The sequence below is a fragment of the Xyrauchen texanus genome, chromosome 33 (assembly GCF_025860055.1).
Source record: "Xyrauchen texanus isolate HMW12.3.18 chromosome 33, RBS_HiC_50CHRs, whole genome shotgun sequence".
Lineage (NCBI taxonomy): Eukaryota > Metazoa > Chordata > Actinopteri > Cypriniformes > Catostomidae > Xyrauchen > Xyrauchen texanus.
Window position 1 is genome coordinate 4,698,613 of NC_068308.1, and position 18,729 is coordinate 4,717,341.

The following is an 18,729-nucleotide window of genomic DNA, read 5'->3' on the forward strand; positions in this document are numbered from 1 at the left end:
TGCAGGGCCGAACAAGCCTGACCCACCTCAGTGTAAGCATTACCGATCAATGAGGATGTAAGATGACATTGCTTGGATGGATACACCAGCTTAGATTTCAACCCCAGTCCCAAAGAAGAGGGGCACAAGTGGACCATGGCAGCCTCTTCGACAAGGGGAAGCTCTGAATAGCCTAGAGAGGCATTGCCATGTCTTAACCAGCTGTTCATGCAGATTGGGCAAGAACGGCACCAGGCAATAAGACTAGGAGTTGTGCCGACTCTTTAGAAACTGTTAATCGAGTCATGAATGCTCTGGCGCATCATGCATGGGCCAATCAATCTTAAATTTCTCAACCGTCTCAACAGTTAGAACCTCCACAAACTCAGTATCACAAGCCGCTTTCATTCGGTTTTCCTCTAATTTCAGACATCTAATGGTGACTTTGCCAACAAAAAAACCTCATAAATTTATAATTTATTTTTTTAGTGACTTTTTGCACCCAGGTGTAAATGACACCTGCCACACAGTGCAGTTATTTGCACTCCAATAGTCAATTGGAAACATAGAAATTTACAACAAACTGCATTGTGAGTGTTTCCCATTCTGTTTCCTGTCTCCTCTCTTAATATTTTATTTAATACTACTTAGAATAATACATACTAATTATTTTATATTTTATTTGTAGAAATATATTACAGTACATACAAATATATATATGATGTCATGAAATCACCTCATCAGCCATGAGGAAAAGGTTTTCTGCAGCAGCAAACTGAATCACATCCTCAATACACTGCCGGCTTTGAACCTGACCTGCCAAGTAAAGTCAAGAATCAGCCACACTCTATTTGCAATTTAGACCTCAATGGTTATAATTTTTAATTGTAATTTTTCAAGTCATTCCATTAGCATAACTGTAGGCTGTTTACAGTTGGTGCATTAATATGGAGTTCAACTGGAGCGTGGTCACAGATGTGTAGCCTACATCAGTTCATTTACTGGTTTGAATGTGGTTCATCCTATCGGCATTAAGAGTGGGAACATATCTGTTGTGTAAATTGTGTTTTATAACAATAATAACAACAGTATTTGCCATTGTCACACCTGTGGGATTGCCAGGATTGATGATGCACAGTGCTCGTGGGCTGCAGTGCTGCTTTGCTTCCTGTAGTGCGCGTTTTAACTCATTGATATTCAGACTCCAGCAGTTCTCTTCATCCAGATAATAACTGATCTGAACGGCGCCGAGCTCAGCAAGAGCAGCCGAGTACAGTGGGTACTGAGGTATCGGAATCATCACTCCCGTACGACTTGCTCCTTCACCCGACACCAGTAACTTAAGCATCATCTGACACACACACACACACACACACACACACACACACCTTTAAGATGAATTCTGATATTTTGTTTTCACAGTTTTAAATGTGGCTTAAGTATGCAAATACTGTTTGAGGGCACGAGTTTGTTAGTATGTTTAGGCAGTACTTATAATTTTCTCTATAGCAGGACGATTCAAAATGTTTTAAGGCCAAGGACCCCCACATATAATCTACTTGCTAGGGACCCCCTTCCTAAAATAAAAAGGAGTATATTCATGCATAAATTCCCATTTATATTGTTTGGAAAAAAAATAGTAAATATGATATAATAATACAACATTTTGTTTGAAATTTTTTATATGAAAATTCAAACATTACACAATTAAATTTGATGGAATTTTGTTAAGAAATGTAAGTATGTAAATCTTAAAAATAGGCTAAAATATTTTGGGAGAGTAATAAAGACAAAATTTTGTTTGTGAAATGTAATTATTGACTTTTGTATAGCGATTAAATATAAAATAAATTATCTGTAAAATGTTTATCTTGTATTAAGTTGACTGTGTATCTGTCTTCTAACCACTATTCCTGTAATGTTAGATTTAAGCCTGAAAAGAAACCATATTTATTTTTATTCAAAATAAATGTTCTACCAAAGCATTTTGCCTAACAACACTTTCTCTCTCTCTCTCTCTCTCTTCTGAAATTTTCCATTGACACCCTAGCACTATCTTGCGACCCACTGGGGGTCCCTGGACCACAGTTTGAAAACCCCTGATCTATTTGTGGTTTGTGTTATTTTACCACGATTGCATCACTGGCTCCTGAAGAGAGGTAAATGTTGTCGGGGTCACATGATATGCCTCCATCTCGTTGTTCAATGTAGCAGGCAACGTCATGACGAATAATTTCAATGCCCTGACTTACACTGTATGCACCTGAAACATTCAAAGAACATTTCATTTGTTTCATTACATTTATACTTTTATAAAGGTCAATAAATATTTCTATAACATTTTACAATGGTTGTATACATAATATTATGCTTAAGGAATCACAAACTAAAGATGAACAATAATGTTTTAACTGCATTATTTATGAAATATTTATAATGAAGCTTAATTAAACTATTGTTCACTGTTAGTTCATATTTCATTAAATAATGTTAAAGCTTACACCGATTTTAATGTTAAAATTGTATATGTTGAAATTATATTATTATATATCCATTATATTATTATTGTTACAACCCTTACCAAAGTACTGTGGTGGTGGTACCATAATACAGTGATAATATCAGATGTTAACGCAAGGTACTTCGATATTTACCATGGTACTGAATGATTACCATATTCAAAAACCTTTAGTAAGTATTTGCACAGTAATCCAAGAAACATCAAGGAATACCATGGTACTCGTCCAAAAAACATGGTTGTACCCTGATGTGTTTTTGTTAAAGGTATATTCAATGTCTTTGAAGTGTCCTGTTTGGTTATCTTCATAATGAAGTGTTTCCATGGAAATATTGGATATATGGAGCTGCTACCAAACACAAGTGCAAAACAAACTTGCATCTCAGAATAGCATTCAGAATTGGGCGGATTTACCGGGGTGGCATAGGGCGGCAAATGCATTGCTACCGCATATGCCACCCCAACATGTAATAAATATAAATGTAAGTATATTATAGTTGAAGTTGACATTGTGTAGGGGTTTATTCATTTCAAACTGCCTAAACTCTCACCGAATGCACTATAAATGTCTACAAACTCACAGTGTGATTGATTACAGTAGCAACAAATCTAATGATTGTTTACAGAAGCTGCAGTGGCCAATTACAACATCAACCAATCGCCTACCTACTATAGCAGCGCATGTACAGTGTTTGGGCTCTTGCGGGTTGATGAGCTTAGTTCATCAACAACAGTGACCACGTGGACAAATATCTGGGGGAAAAAAGGTAAAATATGAATTTCTCAGTTGTGGGTTTAGACGGGTGGGATGAGTCCTCACCACTTTTTGAAATAGCTTTCGTCAGGTATGTGTATAATCCAGATGACACATCTCCAGTTCTTGAGTAGGAGTTTCTATTTCTGGTGATCCAGCACTGGAATGTGTTATTTTGAATGATATGATAAATGTTTCTTGCGGCTGTTTTCAGTGTTGTTTAGTGTCAGCAGTATTTCAGCAGCTCGTGCTCTTTGTGTCCCCCATTGTGATGGCCTTCTTGGCTGTATTGTTTGTGTGTATGTAGAGTGTGTGTGTTTCTCTTTCTCTCCCTCTCTCTTAATCGCTCTCAGGTGTGCAGTAACCAGGTAAGCTGATTGTTGATGGCACACAGTGTGTTTCCTCCCTATACAAACTGAGTGTTTCATGGCTGGGTTGTGCGATGGGAGATGGCTATTTGTGAGCTGTGTCATCTTGTTCATGGGCACTCAGGTGCATATTGACATTTTCTGGGTTCCTGCTGCTGGAGCGGAGAGATTGTGATTGTCGCTGTCTGAATTTCAGAGGTCACTGTTTTTTCATATACAGAAATGTCAATAAATGTGTCTGTGTTTAAACTACTCTCATCTCCACGCATCTGTTGTTGCATTTTTAATGTGTAACACCCATCCACTGATATACAGATGCAATCTTGTTTTATTCAAATAAAAATGAATTAGAATCCAAAAGGCAAAAAGTTACCACTAGATAAGTCAGTTATGTTCTTAATGCTGATCTATGTGTTCATCTACTGACTAACAATATCCCAAGACTGATGTAGAATGTAGAAATTAAATAATCATATAATGTGAAATATTTATTTGGGTGCTTGAATTAAGAATGATCATTGATTGAAACAGGTAATTTAAAAGAATATTTTACTGTGCAGAACATAATTAATATTCAGGAGTTTTGCAGCAATTTAGTGTTATTTAGACCTAACTTTGTGTTAATCTTCACTTATTTTAGCTGTAACAAATTTGATAGGCCTACAGGACGTTATTAGCAGAATAGCATGGGATACACATGCATTTTCCATCCATAGGTACACTTAACAAAAAAAAAAACATAATTGGCCTGCATAAGCTAGTGACGTTTAGTCCAGATTGCCGGTTCTACATGTGAAGCTTAGGAACATTTAGAATTTGTTGATGTGTTTAATAGACAATGTGTCATGATCCCTTGTTGTCTGCCCCATGTTTCTCTAGTCAGTTGCCACGAACTACAATTCCCACAATTCCCGGCCCTCATCACTGCCAGCATTCAATCATTGTTCTCACCTGTTTGTCGTTTGATCTTCACTATCCCTCTGTACTTAAGCCCGGTTGTTTGTTCAGTCTCTGTCGATCGTTGTTTGTGGATGTCTGGAAGTAGATGTCTTGCCTTGTTCACCCAGTTAGTGTACCTTTGATGTTTTGGTTTCATTTTCCCATCGTGGACGTTTCCTTTGTTCCAGTCTGGTTTGTTTTCTCTTTGTTCAATAAAAACCTGCATTTAGATCCTCACACCTCGTCTGCCTCCTCCTGCTAACGTTACAGAGCGATCGAACCAAAAATGGATCTAGCGGTGTTCCTCAAGGAGCTAATACAGGCGGACTTATCAGTTCGGGAGTTCACCCACATCTTCGCCAGCATGGCCAGTTACACCGGCTGGGATGACAAGACCCTGAAGGAAGCGTACTGGTTCGGTGTACCCAAAGACCGATGGTGGGATTTGCCAGAGACCGGAGACTACACCTGGCAGGAGTATGTGAGTATCGTCGTGAAGGAACTCGCTGCCGGGGAACCACCTCTCTCGTTCCCGGCTCCCGCCTGGACCGTCCCAGAGCCAGCGCCTGCAGCCGCGACCATCCCAGGGCTCTGCCCCTTGAGCCTCCCAGGGCTCCGCCCCTCGAGCCTTCCATGGCTCCGCCTTCCACGGCTCCGCCACCTGAGCCTTCCACGGCTCCGCCAACCACAGCTCCTTCTACTGAGCCTTCTACGGTTCCGCCTCCTGAGCCACCCATGGCTCTGCCACCTGAGTCTTCCACGGCTCTGTCCTCCATGGCTCCACCACCAGAAACCTCCATGGCTCCGCCTACCACGGCTCCGCCCTCGGAGTTCCCCATGGCTGTGGCCCTGAGGCCAACTCCCAGACCTCCCGAACCTGTCCTGCGGCCGACTCCCAGGCCTCCAGACCCAGACACTACCCTGCGGCCGGCTCCCAGGCCTCCTGAACCTGTCCTTGCCCTGTGGCCAGCTCCCAGGCCTCCCGAACATGTCCCTGTCCTGTGGCCGCCTCCCAGGCCACCTGACCCAGTTCCCGTCTTGTGGCCTCCTTGGACTGCCTGCCTGCTTGCCCTCTGTGCCTCCTTGGACTGTTTTTGTTTTTTTGGGTATTTTTTTTTCTTTCTTTTTTAGGAGCGTCTGGAATCCGCTCCTTAGAGGGGGGGTTATGTCAGGATCCCTTGTTGTCTGCCCCATGTTTCTCTAGTCAGTTGTCATGAACTACAATTCCCACAATTCCCGGCCCTCATCACTGCCAGCATTCGATCATTGTTCTCACCTGTTTGTCGTTTGATCTTCACTATCCCTCTGTACTTAAGCCCGGTTGTGTGTTCAGTCTCTGTCGATCGTTGTTTGTGGATGTCTGGAAGTAGATGTCTTGCCTTGTTCACCCAGTTCTTGTACCCTTGATGTTTTCATGTTTTGGTTTCATTTTCCCATCGTGGATATTTCCTTTGTTCCAGTCTGGTTTGTTTTCTCTTTGTTCAATAAAAACCCGCATTTAGATCCTCACCCCTCGTCTGCCTCCTCCTGCTAACGTTACACAATGTTATGGAGATATACAGTTTAATACTTATTTTTTTTAAATTATACAAATGTTTTTATTTGTTGGTAAATCAGGAGCAAAATGGATACTATGCGGTTCATGTGGAAATGCAGTTGTATCACAAATAGATAGTGACTCCAATTAATAAACTAGTACTTGCTGCAATGAAGCTTGGTACCTTCATCCTTATGAACCCTCATAGTCTGCATGCCACCCCATAACAAAATGTCTAGATCCACCCCTGATTCTGAGATGCTACTCTTCTCACCACAATTGTGCAGAGCGGCTATCTGAATGTAACACTTAAAGATGGGAAAGGAGGAAGTTGGAAGCTTTACAAACACATAGACATTTAATAATACTTTTCAGCATTTAAAGAAACAAAAACAAGCACTGCTTTTCAGCCAGCTGCATCAAATCATAAAGACAGTCAAACACACAGACAAGCTTCATACATCTCTCTCCTGTCTGCCACGGTCTCTTCTCCTTAAATACTCCTGCCTCCTCTCGCTGGAATGCGAGGCAGGTGGAAGTCATTCGGCACTTATCTTCCCGGCCTCGTTCTGCCCAGACGCCGCCCTGCTCACCACACTAAGTTACCATAGACTTTGTCAGTTTGAAACAGTCTGGCCATGGTCTGTTGACCTCTCTCATCAACAAGGCATTTCCATCCACAGAACTGCCGCTCACTGGATGTTTTTTGTTTTTGGCACCATTCGGGAGTAAATTCTAGAGACTGCGTCTAGTTGTGCGTGAAAATCCTAGGAGATCAGCAGTTACAAAAATACTCAAACCAGCCCGTTTGGCACCAACAATCATCCATGCACTTATCAGCTTCTGCCAGCCAGCAAGAGATCAAATCCCTATCATCCACTGCGTGGAGCGAACAACGCAAAGCCGAACCCTTCGTTTACGTGACCTACTGAAAGTGTAGAGAAGTGCTTAGTGGCAAGTTGGAGCTTAGTGGGTCGCGGTGCGCGAATGGTCTGTCCACAATTTTGCTATTGCCTGCGTGTCAACCCCTCTGCAAGGCAAAGTTGGCACGTGTGCCTTCGGCTGTCGACCCCTAGGCAAGCCTTTTAAACTACTGCTCAACACCCCAATGCTAATGGTACAGCACAGCGCAAATTGTCAAAAGAATTGCAAAATTTAAAATTGGTGATTAGTCAATTATTAAAAAAATAGTTTCTAAAATTACAATTTAGAAAAAGTCAAATTGAAGAAAAAGACAATAATACATTCTTGAAGAAATTGGAAAAAAATTAAAATTTAAGTTTCAAACCGTTTTTCTATTTTTGTATTTTGATTGGCGGTCTGAAAAATTTATTGTAAAACGTTCCACAGACCATAAATGCAGTTTACACTTATTGAGAATTGTGGCACCCTGGCGTACATTGGGGGAGATATGATTTGCACAGAAGTGTATTATAGTGTATTCTAAAACAGTATACACTGATCATCCACAACATTCTGAGATGATATTCTTCTCACCACCATTGTACAGAGCAGTTATTAGAGTTACCGTAGACTTTGTCCAATAGAACCAGTCTGGCCATTCTCTGTCTTGCACTGAAGAGAGGCTTCCGTCTGGCCACTCTGCCTTAAAGCCCAGATCGGTGAAGTATTGAAGTTGGTTCCAAACTTCTTCCATTTAAGAATTATGGAGGCCATTGTGCTCTTGGGAGCCTTCAATGCAGCGGAATTTTTTTGTAGCCTTCACCAGATCTGTGCCGTGACACAATCCTGTCTCTTAGCTATGCAGGAAGTTCCTTTGACCTCATGGCTTGGTTTTTGCGCCGATATGCATTTTCAGCTGTGAGACCTTATAAAGACAGGTGTGTGCCTTTCCAAATCATGTCCAAATCAATCAATTGAAGTTGCCACTGGTGTACTCCAATCATAGTGTAGAAACATCTCAAAGATGATCCAGAGAAATGGGATGCACTTCAGCTAAATTTCAAGTGTCATAGCAAAGGGTCTGATGTGTCAATGTAATTTTTCAGTTTTTTTTCTTCTTTTTAATACATTTGTACGGAGCCCCCGAAGTGACCTGTGCAACGAGATACTTTCGCGTGCGCACGTGTTACAGTTTCCGGTGTGTGTATAGCTCTTTTCCGATTGCGTCATTGCCATCATTCATTTACTCAAAGATACTGAGAGCATGGATGCGCATGAATTTATGAGATATATTTTAAACTTGGCCTTCAATACAAAGACATTACTGTCTACGACATTTGTAATACTGTTATGGCTGAGACACGCTTTGATCTTCCAAAGGACACTAATCAAGCAATAGACTTGTACTTGCATTTAACACGAGAACTAGCGGAATTCTAAAACCACTAGAATGGCCATAGCGGTCATTCTGACCGTTCATACTAGACTGTACCAAATGTCATGTCATATTTACATTCGAAAATTCTATTGAGGTTTTAGAATGAAGCTTCTAATGTCTGTCGTCATATTTTATGGCGTCATCACCCTAAAAATTTATTGAATAAAATAGAATAATATGGATCAAATGGAGGCTAAGCTGAACATGAGATAGTCCTACATAATACAATCTTTTTTTGTAATATATAATAGTGCTAGACTATACAAATACATAGGCCTATATATATTATATATTATATAAAAAGCATTTGTAGATGTTAAATGTGAAAGCTATGAATGAAAGCTTAACATTGGTAAGTTTTTGAATTGACATAAACTAATGATATGTTAAGATTTATGTAATGTCATGTTATGTAAAATTCATTAGTAAACAATAACAAGCACATTATATTATATGTCTAAATTTGAATATGCATTAATGAATGGTCTGATAAGTTTAATATAATGTTTGTTAATGAAATCAAGTGTTACCCAGACTTCAAATAACTCACTGAAATAATGTAACTGAAATTAACAATAAACAAAATAAATATCACAAATAGTATTGGGACTTAAATGTCACAGAATTGAAGGAATGACATATACATACAAACGCTCCTGCGCGAGATGCTGCACAATGGTTAAAAGTGTTCCATCTAGAGCTTGTTTACATTGAAAAACAGTGATGATGGATGAAAAAATGTGTTCAGTGTGAAAGGCCTCTACTACACTTAAAATGAAAAATGCTTTAAAACAACAACCAGGAAGAGAAAAGGCTTAACATGAAAATAGTGTAGTTCTCCTTGGATTAGTGTTGTTGTTTTGGCAGTAAGTAGTGTTTATCTTAAAGGAAATGTAAGAAAAATCAAGTTAAGCCTTTTTAACAAAAACTGTACTACTGTAATGTTCTTTTGTATTAAAAATGATATTCTTTCTCTCTTCTAGAACAAGCACTGACATGTGCAATACAATGCAGTGCCATGTCATGAATAGGTGTGTTTACTGATGTTTCAAAAAACACAATTGGGAAACAATTAACATGTACTCAATTGCTATATTTTTGACAATATTCTCCTGCTTCTGACAGAAAACACGTCAGAAGACGTGCGCTTACTGTCACTGATCTTTCCTCTAGCCGCTTCTGTCAAGTGTGCATAATTTTCCCCTTAAATAGGGGTCAAGTACTTATTACACAGGACAGTTGGCAACATATATTTTCCTTTTATTAATTTGACCTTATACTGCTTCAGCATTGGATTGTCTCTCCACTTCTCCACTCACTGCCATAAATTCACTAATTTAAGTGATAGTGCACCAATTACAAGGAATCGTCAGTTTCACAAAACAGCATGGAATACACTTAAAATGAACTAATACCTTTGATACACAAACAGTCCTGGGAAAATGCAAGCATACATTGTATACATGCGTATGGCCCAGACTAAACTGATGTATATAGTATTACTCATGTTAATATTCATAGGCATTATTTAATGCTATTATGTTTTATTGTTGTAGTCTAATTATTTGGTTACCATTTATTATTTGGTTACCAGTGTCCAGCTCTGAACGTAGAACAAAGAAGAACTTTGCCGTGAGTATCCTCCTGAGTGTGACAGCTGTATGCATTTTCCATTTCCCATTTAGGGATAGCCATGGGATGTTCTTTCTATCCGATCCTGTTTACAGCTGCATTTGAGGTCCTCCTAAATGGGGCAAGACAGATGGCCAGAGGAATCCTTGTACAGTCTGGAGTGAGATTGCCAGATCTGCACAGCTACTGTATATGGATGATGTCACGAGGCAGCTGCATGTACAAAGCGACTCTTAAAGAGGCTGGACAAGCTATTGGAATGGGCCAAGATGAAAACTAAGCTGGCAGTATCACAAAGCCATTCTATTCATAAGGGAGTTAGGAATAAGTTGGATAGGGAAACAATTCGGGTATTGGCAGAGCAGGCTATTAGAAGTTTAGGGAGAGAGTACATAACGTTTAGGTTACTGTTGTAACCTCCGTTCCCTGATGGAGGGAACGAGACGTTGTGTCGAAGAAGCGACACAAGGGGTCTCTCGAGAGCCTCGCGCATCTCTGAACTTGAGAAAAGGCCAATGAGAAATTGGCAGACAGAATTTGCATGTCCCGCCCCCGGACATACGGGTATAAAGGGAGGGAAATGCATCTGTTCATTCAGGATTTTGTCTGAGGAGACGACAATGAGGTTCGGCCGTAACAATGGCTCAGTTCAGCGACGTGGCTGGGAGGACACCACGTCTCGTTCCCTCCATCAGGGAATGGAGGTTACAACAGTAACCTAGATGTTCCCTGTCTGTCGCTCACTTCGACGGTGTGTTGAATAAGCGACACAAGGGGTCCAATTTTATTCACGCCATGCACTGAACGTGCGCTGCTGACACATGTGCGGGCAGGCAGTTGCGTGCCAAAACGACAGGCCATGTCAGACTGTACGTACCCTTTCCCAACGCCCCATAAGATCTTCATAACCTTCTGGTTCCCTACACCCCGATACGACGACGTGCCAAGCATGGGAGCAAGCCGCGACAGCCGCGCCTTTTCTCTCTCTATGTTTCTCGCATAGAGTTAAAGCAGCTGGGGCCATCTTACCGCTATCACACGCATCGGGGAAGGCGTTCTTTCCCAATTCCTATTCTTTCAGGGGGGAAAGACCCTGCGGAGACCACACCCGCCCAGGCTGGGGGAGGTGAAGAGTGGTGAAATACATCACATGGGATTTTAGGTTGCATGTGGAGAATGGCGCGGTGGTAGATCCTACCTCATTGGGAGGGAGGAGTTGCTACAAACGCACCGACAGGGGGGGCAGTGAGGACTACCCAAGGGAGACGCAGGTCTGCTCGCAAGGGGGACCAACCTGTGGAGCACCCATTCCAGTACAGAGTAATTTGAGTACTCATAGTGGGTCTGGTCGGGGAATTCCTCCTCTGAATTCACAGACCAGAGGGCTAGTGAATTCAGTCATCCAGGGAGCCGAGTTAGTGGGATCTCTCTTGGGATAAGAGCACACAATATTACCTCAGTGGAGGGAAATGGTGCTAGGTGCAAGCGGTACACCCAGTCAGTTGTTACCGCGTTACCGAGTTCTACCGGCTCGGACCTGAGAAAACACGGGATGAAACCGACTCAACCCTGAGATTGTAAAATCTCGTAAAGTTATTGGGTGTTGCCCAACCCGCTGCTTTGCATATGTCTGCTAAGGAGGTGCCTTTGGCCAGTGGCCACGAGGATGCCACACTTCTAGTCGAGTGTGCTCGAACTCGCAGGGGGGCCTGGGTGTGATAGGCCAATGCTATGGCGTCAACCACCCAGTGGGACAGCCTCTGTTTGGAGACAGCATTCCCTTTCCGCTGTCCACCAAAGCAGACAAAGAGCTGCTCAGAACGTCTAAAGCTCTGCGTGCAGTCCAAATAGATACGCAAAGCACGTACCGGACACAGCAACAAAGGGGCTGGGTCTGCCTCCTCCCGGGGCAGCACTTGCAGGTTCACTACCTGGTCTCTGAAGGGAGTCGTAGGAACCTTGGGCACGTAACCCGGTCGCCGTATTAGGGTGACGTGAGTGTCTGCCAGACCGAAATCCAGGCAGGTGTCGCTGACAGAGAAGGCTTGCAGGTCCCCGACCCTCTTGATGGAGGCGAGCGCGATCAGGAGGGCCATCTTCAGGGAGAGGGTTTTGAGTTCAACTGATTCTAGTGGCTCGAAGGGGGGTCTCCAACCTCTTCTGCAGCAATGAGAGCACTGACCTGATTGCGCACCTCTGTGGGTCTTCAGACAGGGAAGAACACCAATTTGCAAACAAAAGTTGCCTGGTAGAGGGAGCTCTGGCTTGGTTGATCGTGTCTACGACAGCAGATGGTAGGCCAGCTAGATCTGCCGCATCCCATCCAGGGGCCAGACGTGGAGGTTCCAGTGGTCTGGGCGTGGATACCAGAGGGTGCCCCTTCCCTGAGAGAGAAGGTCCTCCCTCAGGGGAATTCGCCAGGTAGGGGCTGTCGCGAGGAGCATGAGATCCGAAAACCAAGTCCCAGAGGGCCAGTAGGGGCCACCAGAACGACTTGTTCCTCATCCTCCCTGAACTTGCATAGCACCTGTGTGTCTGTTCTCCGTTCGGGAGTACCAGAGTGGGCAGTGGAAGGTCTCTCGGGAGGAGAACAGGTCTACCTGTGCCTTGCTGAACCATTCCCAAATCAGCTGGACTGACTATCGTGTCTTTGAGTAAGAGAGTCGCGATTTCCACGCACAGGGACTTGGGCGGAGGCCTAGCAAACTGAATTGCATAACTGAGTCGGATGGTCCTGGCCAGCCAGCGTGACGAATCTGAAGCAGCTGAAAGAGGGCCTAAATAAGATAGATCATTGTTATTTCCCAGGAAAATTCAACATCTGGTGTGACCAATTTACTGTTTACCATCACCTGATGTGGCCATTAAAAATGTGTGCGATCACTGCAGCATCAGTGGCAAAAATGGATAGCAAGGCAAACAGTTATTTTAGGAAGGGGCTGGATTTGCTGTATTGTCTTTCAGATGTAGCATTGTTTGGAAGAAATGCCTTACAGCTTCCACTAAATCCATCATCCTGGGTTACAAGCAAGAGAAGACCAGGCTGGTCTTAGAGCTACAGGAATGAACAGACCAGTCGATGAGGTCTGGTCAAGGTGAACAGGCCACACTTGAAAGGCGGAGGAGGTTGTAAGTCAGAGAGTTTCAAGGCTGAAGCATCAAGAAACTGTTGGAAAAACCCAGTCAGGAAGATCAGGCCTTGGATGTGGGGAGGCTACCAAAATGTGTTTAGCAGCATCCAGAAAGCAGAGGAAAGTGATGGTAGTTACAGAAATATCAAGGATGGAGCAGCACCAAGGGCGCTGGACAGTATTGGACATTTGATAGAGCTTTAGTTTGGGCTTATCTGTGGAAGGTACCCCAGTCCAGCAAGCAAAAGACAACTGTGGCAAGGAACACAACATGCCATAAGATGTTGTTTAATGGAGAAAAATAACCTTGGGGGAAACCAGGTTCACTGAGGGGGCCATATACACTTTGGCTAAAAAGTATGAATATAATGCCAACTGTTATTTATGTTTACTTTAAGTCATGGTTAATGTATAAACTAAGTGTTAGGGGCCAATGTTTAAACAAAAAGATTTTGTTTGAACTGTTAGATTAATGACTAAAGTTAAGTTAATTTATTGTCTATGTATTCCATTTTATGTATTCCATTTTATTATCTATGTTTTCCATCCGAGTGTAGTCTATGCTTTGACCAAGGTGATGCAGACATAGGTCACTGAGGTGTATTGCAGTTCGACTGACAGCTTGTGGTAGTTCATTTTGGTGAAGTCCATCCTAAGTTCAAGGTTCAGGCAGTGGCCAGTGAAGTATCCCAAGTCTTAAGGTTAGAGTTGGCATCAGTTCATCCTCTGTGAAGTCCATCATAGTAGACTGAAGAGATATCTGGCTTGCACAGCCTGCAGTTAGTCATCAGAGATCCTAAAGATGAGGGGGCACTGCTGCGCGGCAGTGATGTAAGTGAACTTTACACAAGCTCCATGAGGTGATTTTCCAATTTTGCTTAAAACTGATTATTTCAACCTCCAATTCTTGTCTAATGTTATTTGTTGGCACTGTAAACTAACAGCACACCAAATGCCCGATTTTGTGAGTGAAATTTGAAGCCTCCGAGCAGCAAAGCATCAACAGCAAAGACTCGTGGTGCTAATGCTAGCCCATCTGCTACCGAGACGGAGACAGAGCATGACTCCCCTGGAGACTCCCTTGACTCCATAAAAACCTAACTAAGCTAAGATTGAGTCGACCATCAGTGGATTACAAGCAGACATTATGGCTATAAGAGAGGAACTAATGTCATACATAACTGTGCTACAGACCTCCCTGATACGCAAGACAGTCACTTAAAAATCATGGAAATTTCTGCAACAGCTATGAGCGACTCGGTGTCTGTCTTGGAGGCAACTGTGTCTAAGCTTCTGATTTACAATCCAAGTGCGAAGACCTTGAGAGCAGATCCAGGAGGAACAGTATATATTTATTGGGCATCCCTGAAGGCCAGGAGGGTACACTGACAACTGAATTGGTCTCTGGCCTCCTGCATGAGGTGCTCAATTAAGAGGAGAAGCCCTTGCTTGATAGGGCCCACAGGACTCTGCAAGCCAAACCGAAGCTCAATCAACCACCAAAGCCTCCATTTCAATTGAATAACAAATTTCCATCTAATTGAATTGAATAGTCTTGAAGAAAATGTAGTTAATAAAACTTGCATTTTGTAAGATTTGTACATTTTATTTTGTTAGATAAGATTAGGCAATCCAATTAGATGGAAATTTTTATTCCATTGAAAAACTGATCTCAATCTTGAAAATAGGCTAAAATATTTTTTTGAGTGTTGCTTCTCAAGTAATTGTATCTTGTTTTAAGGATTTTTAGACAATTTCAAATAGAAAACAAAAACACATGATAACAATTGGATTTTTTTGCAGAGAATTTCTTTGCTGAATTAAACTTTATACAATCATTATTTCCCTGTAATTCAGTGAATGTCATTTAGAGGTGATAAAAGATTATTTTGACCTTTTTATTTTTAGTAAGCACATTTAATACAACCTTTTAAGTCAGGGCACAAGCTGAATAATCAGTTAAGAGCTAATTAATAATCGTTGCAATAATTACTGAATCGTCAAATAATCATTAGATTAATCAATTAACAAAATAATTGTTAGTTGCAGCCCTAATAAACGGTACCAGTGGGGCTAACACGGCCTAAGCCACCGGGTTGCAGCAGATGTCAGCATGGCAGATGCCTTGGGACATAGGGTTATATTTCTTCGTTGGGGAGTTATTGAACTTTGTCTGCATGTTAGGACATGTAAAGAAGGACTAGAATCAGAGTCAATGGAAAGGATCTGGTGTCATCCCATCAAGAGATGTTCTGGGATTAATGGGGCGAAACATCTATGATGGGTTGCTCTTGGCTGATGACCCTGCAGCTGGAATGAAGACACTGGTGGAGGTGCGGCAGACAATGATACCCAGCACGTTTTGACAGCTATCTGTGAACCTGATCAATAGTAGCTTTAGCTAATGTATTTGATTATTGGCTAATTTCGAAAATGTTTCTGCTGAAAACTTTGTTTCAGAGAAGGAATAAGTTATTACATTTTGTAAATAGGCAAATAATGATCAGTGCTGATATCGTAGTTTACATACAGTAGGCTTACATATGTAATATGTAATTGAAAAAAGGTTCAGTACCAAGACTGCCTCCTCCACATGAGTTAAGAATGCGACGGGCTCTGGTTTTTGCATCTTCTGGAAATTTGCTGTCTTCAAGAAGATCTGGATAAGAGCACAATGCCAAGACCTGACAAACACATAAAGCACACATAAAATATGTACAGTACAAGACACGATGTTGAGAATACAGAGTGAACTGCACCATATCACACACGCACACACACCTGTCTGAAGAAAGTAATGGGTTTTTGACCCATAGCATGACAGTCGCCGATGTTTGCTTTAATGACCTCAGTGAACGGCTTCTTCACACCCTACAGAGATGAAGAGATTATGAGAAGGGGAGGAAATAAAGACAAATACAATAAAATAGAAACAGGCAGTGCAAAAGAACACTTGACCATTCATACAAAATCAAGTAAACAGAGATTGTGTTCATCATTACAGAGAGCGGATGTGAATACAGACAAAAACACAAATAAGAACATAAAAAATAATTCACCCAAAACTGAAAATTCTGTCATTATTTTCTTACCTTCATGTCATTACAAATCAATAAGACTTTTTGTTGAACACAAAAGGCATAATGTTCATGCTTTATATACAGTGACCAAGGGGCTGTCAAATTTACAATGCCATGAGGGTGAGTAGATTATTGCTGAATTTTTGTGTCTACTATTCCTTTAAAAGAGTTGTCATATCGGAGTCACGTGATGCCATGTGAGGATCGGATGTGTGAATGGCGAGCTCTGCACACTTTGTTTTAACACTTTTAGTGACATAAACCAGTGAGATTCAATACACTCTGATCCATAACTGTTCTAGGAGTACAATATGTCAAAGAATTCTAAATCCTCGGGCTTTGGAGACTTTAAAAGACACTTACAAGCTGACGCCCCCAGGCAGGCGGTAAATGTGGCGAGAGATGCTGAACAAGTCGGAAATGGTGACGAAAGTTGTTGTTGACTTGGAGGATCTTGCTGTGATACGTTGATCGATCACTGCCATGGAGGCAAAGTTCACTGATATGGTTAGAAGAGTGGGAGATGTCGAGAAACGGATAAATTACCATGAGTCATCGGAGTGTGAATTATCTGGTAATCTGCTAGCGACCAAGGTGGATTTGGAGCATGTCTGGTAGAAGTTGGAGGACATGGAGAACCATAGCCGGTGGAATAATGTCCAAATCATCGGAATTCCTGAGGGCGAAGAGGGACAGGATATGTTGAAATTCCTGGAAGGACTCTTTCCGAATCTGCTTAACGTAGCAGGCCATAAACTGGAAATCAAGCGAGCTCACAGGGTTCCTGCTTGGAGATCAGCAGAGGGAGACAGGCCCTGATCAATTCAAGCCAAATTTCTGAGATCATCCAATAATGATCTTGTGTTACTCGAGGTGAGGATTAAAGGAAGGCTTTCTTGGAAGAACCATAGCATTTTCTTGTTCCCAGACTTTGCGAATTCAACAAGAGATACGTGATTGAATCAAGAAATGCAAGAAACATTTACATCAACGGAAGGTCGCTTTTGCACTGATATTCCTGGCCAAATTGAGAATAGATGTTAAGGATGGCTGTAAAATATTCACATGCAAATGATGTCCTTCATAAAGTTAATGGAGAGTTAGTCATCTTGTTGTACTCACGTTGCAGCCGAGTGGAACGGCTCTTTGAACATTCACATGACTGTAAGAAGAATCCGCGCACACTTTTTGTGCTGGTTCCAGCTAGCGGCTTGAGTTTATTTTGTAGAGCAATACAATTTCAGGACAGTTTTATATATGAATCTACACGCTTGTTGTGCTTACTCAGCCTATTGGCTGGAGTGTGTTTTGTGAAGTATTTCTTGCCACGTTATTGGAGTAAGTCATTTGCTTGCACTCATGTTGCAGGCGAGTGGACCAGCTCATTGAACATTCACTTGACTGTTGCATAGCATGCCTTTTTTTTTGTGCTGGTTCCGCCTAGTGGCTTGAGTTTATTTTGTAGTGTGTCACATCTTTTTTTATGGATGAAGCTACATGCTGTTTGTGTCTATTGGCTGGAGTTTGTTTTATAGAATTATTGCTGTGTAATTCTGTCTCACAAAATATGTATAGACTTGAGCAATCCGATGGCAAGGCTGTCACAGGGGTTCTCGTAGGCATGCATGGACTGTTTGAGTTTGGAGGGATGGACGGCAGTTGGTGCTATTAATGTTAATGAGTTAATGTGCACGTTTTTCTTTTTTCTGTTTGTTTTGTTCCAGGGGATGTTTGGGTTTTGATAGTTGCACTAATGTTGGAATGTGGTCTTTTTAATCTTGTTTTTGACACACACAATCAATTTTTTCTTATATGTCAAAATGTAATTTGTTAATATGTTAATAGTGGATTGTCTCTCTGCACGTGGAATGTGAATGGGTTGGGGCACGCCATAAAAAGAAGGTAGGTTATTTCACTTCTTAAGCGTAAGAAATACAATGTGAAATGTTTCTTTAAGAAATGCACATTTCTCCGCAGGAAGCTGAAAAATTTGGGAAGATATGGGGTGGGCATTTTTTTTTATAGTGCTGGCCCAAGTAAGAGCAGGGGAGTCATTAAGCTTATAAGTAAACATCTACAATTCAAATGTCTCAAACAGTGTAAAGATAAATTAGAAAGAGTCACTATTGTTTTTGCTGAAACTAAGAGACAAAGTCTTATTTTGGCTAATATTTAGGCACCTAAAGTTGATGATCAGGGCTTTTGTATTGATCTTGAAGGGATGTTGCAAGCCGCTGGTACCCCTCATGATATAATATTGGGAATCAGAATCAGACTGATTCTTAAAAAGGACAAAAATCCAAGCGAGTGTAAGAGTTCATGTCCAATTTCCTTGATCCAGCTAGACGTTAAAATATTGTCAAATATTTTGGCTAACCGATTAATTAGTTATGGCATCCCTTATACATATTGATCAGGTTGGGTTTATTCAGGGCCATAGCTCTTCTGAT

The 18,729-nt window shown here is 41.7% G+C and overlaps 1 protein-coding gene across 2 annotated transcripts in view; it reads right to left on the reverse strand.

The window, feature by feature from the left end:
• si:ch211-217a12.1 (alanine aminotransferase 2-like) overlaps positions 1–18,729 on the reverse strand; it is a 51,134-nt gene that overhangs the window by 11,045 nt on the left and 21,360 nt on the right. The window contains exons 3-7 of one of the 2 annotated variants that reach the window (XM_052102947.1): positions 15,981–16,070; positions 15,775–15,883; positions 2,109–2,242; positions 1,087–1,330; positions 716–795 (exon numbers count right to left, since the gene is read on the reverse strand). In XM_052102947.1, the coding sequence (XP_051958907.1) occupies positions 716–795; positions 1,087–1,330; positions 2,109–2,242; positions 15,775–15,883; positions 15,981–16,070 (657 nt within the window). Of the gene's footprint in view, positions 1–715; positions 796–1,086; positions 1,331–2,108; positions 2,243–4,570; positions 7,225–15,774; positions 15,884–15,980; positions 16,071–18,729 lie in introns of those variants that run through there. The other variant, XM_052102948.1, reaches the window with a different exon arrangement.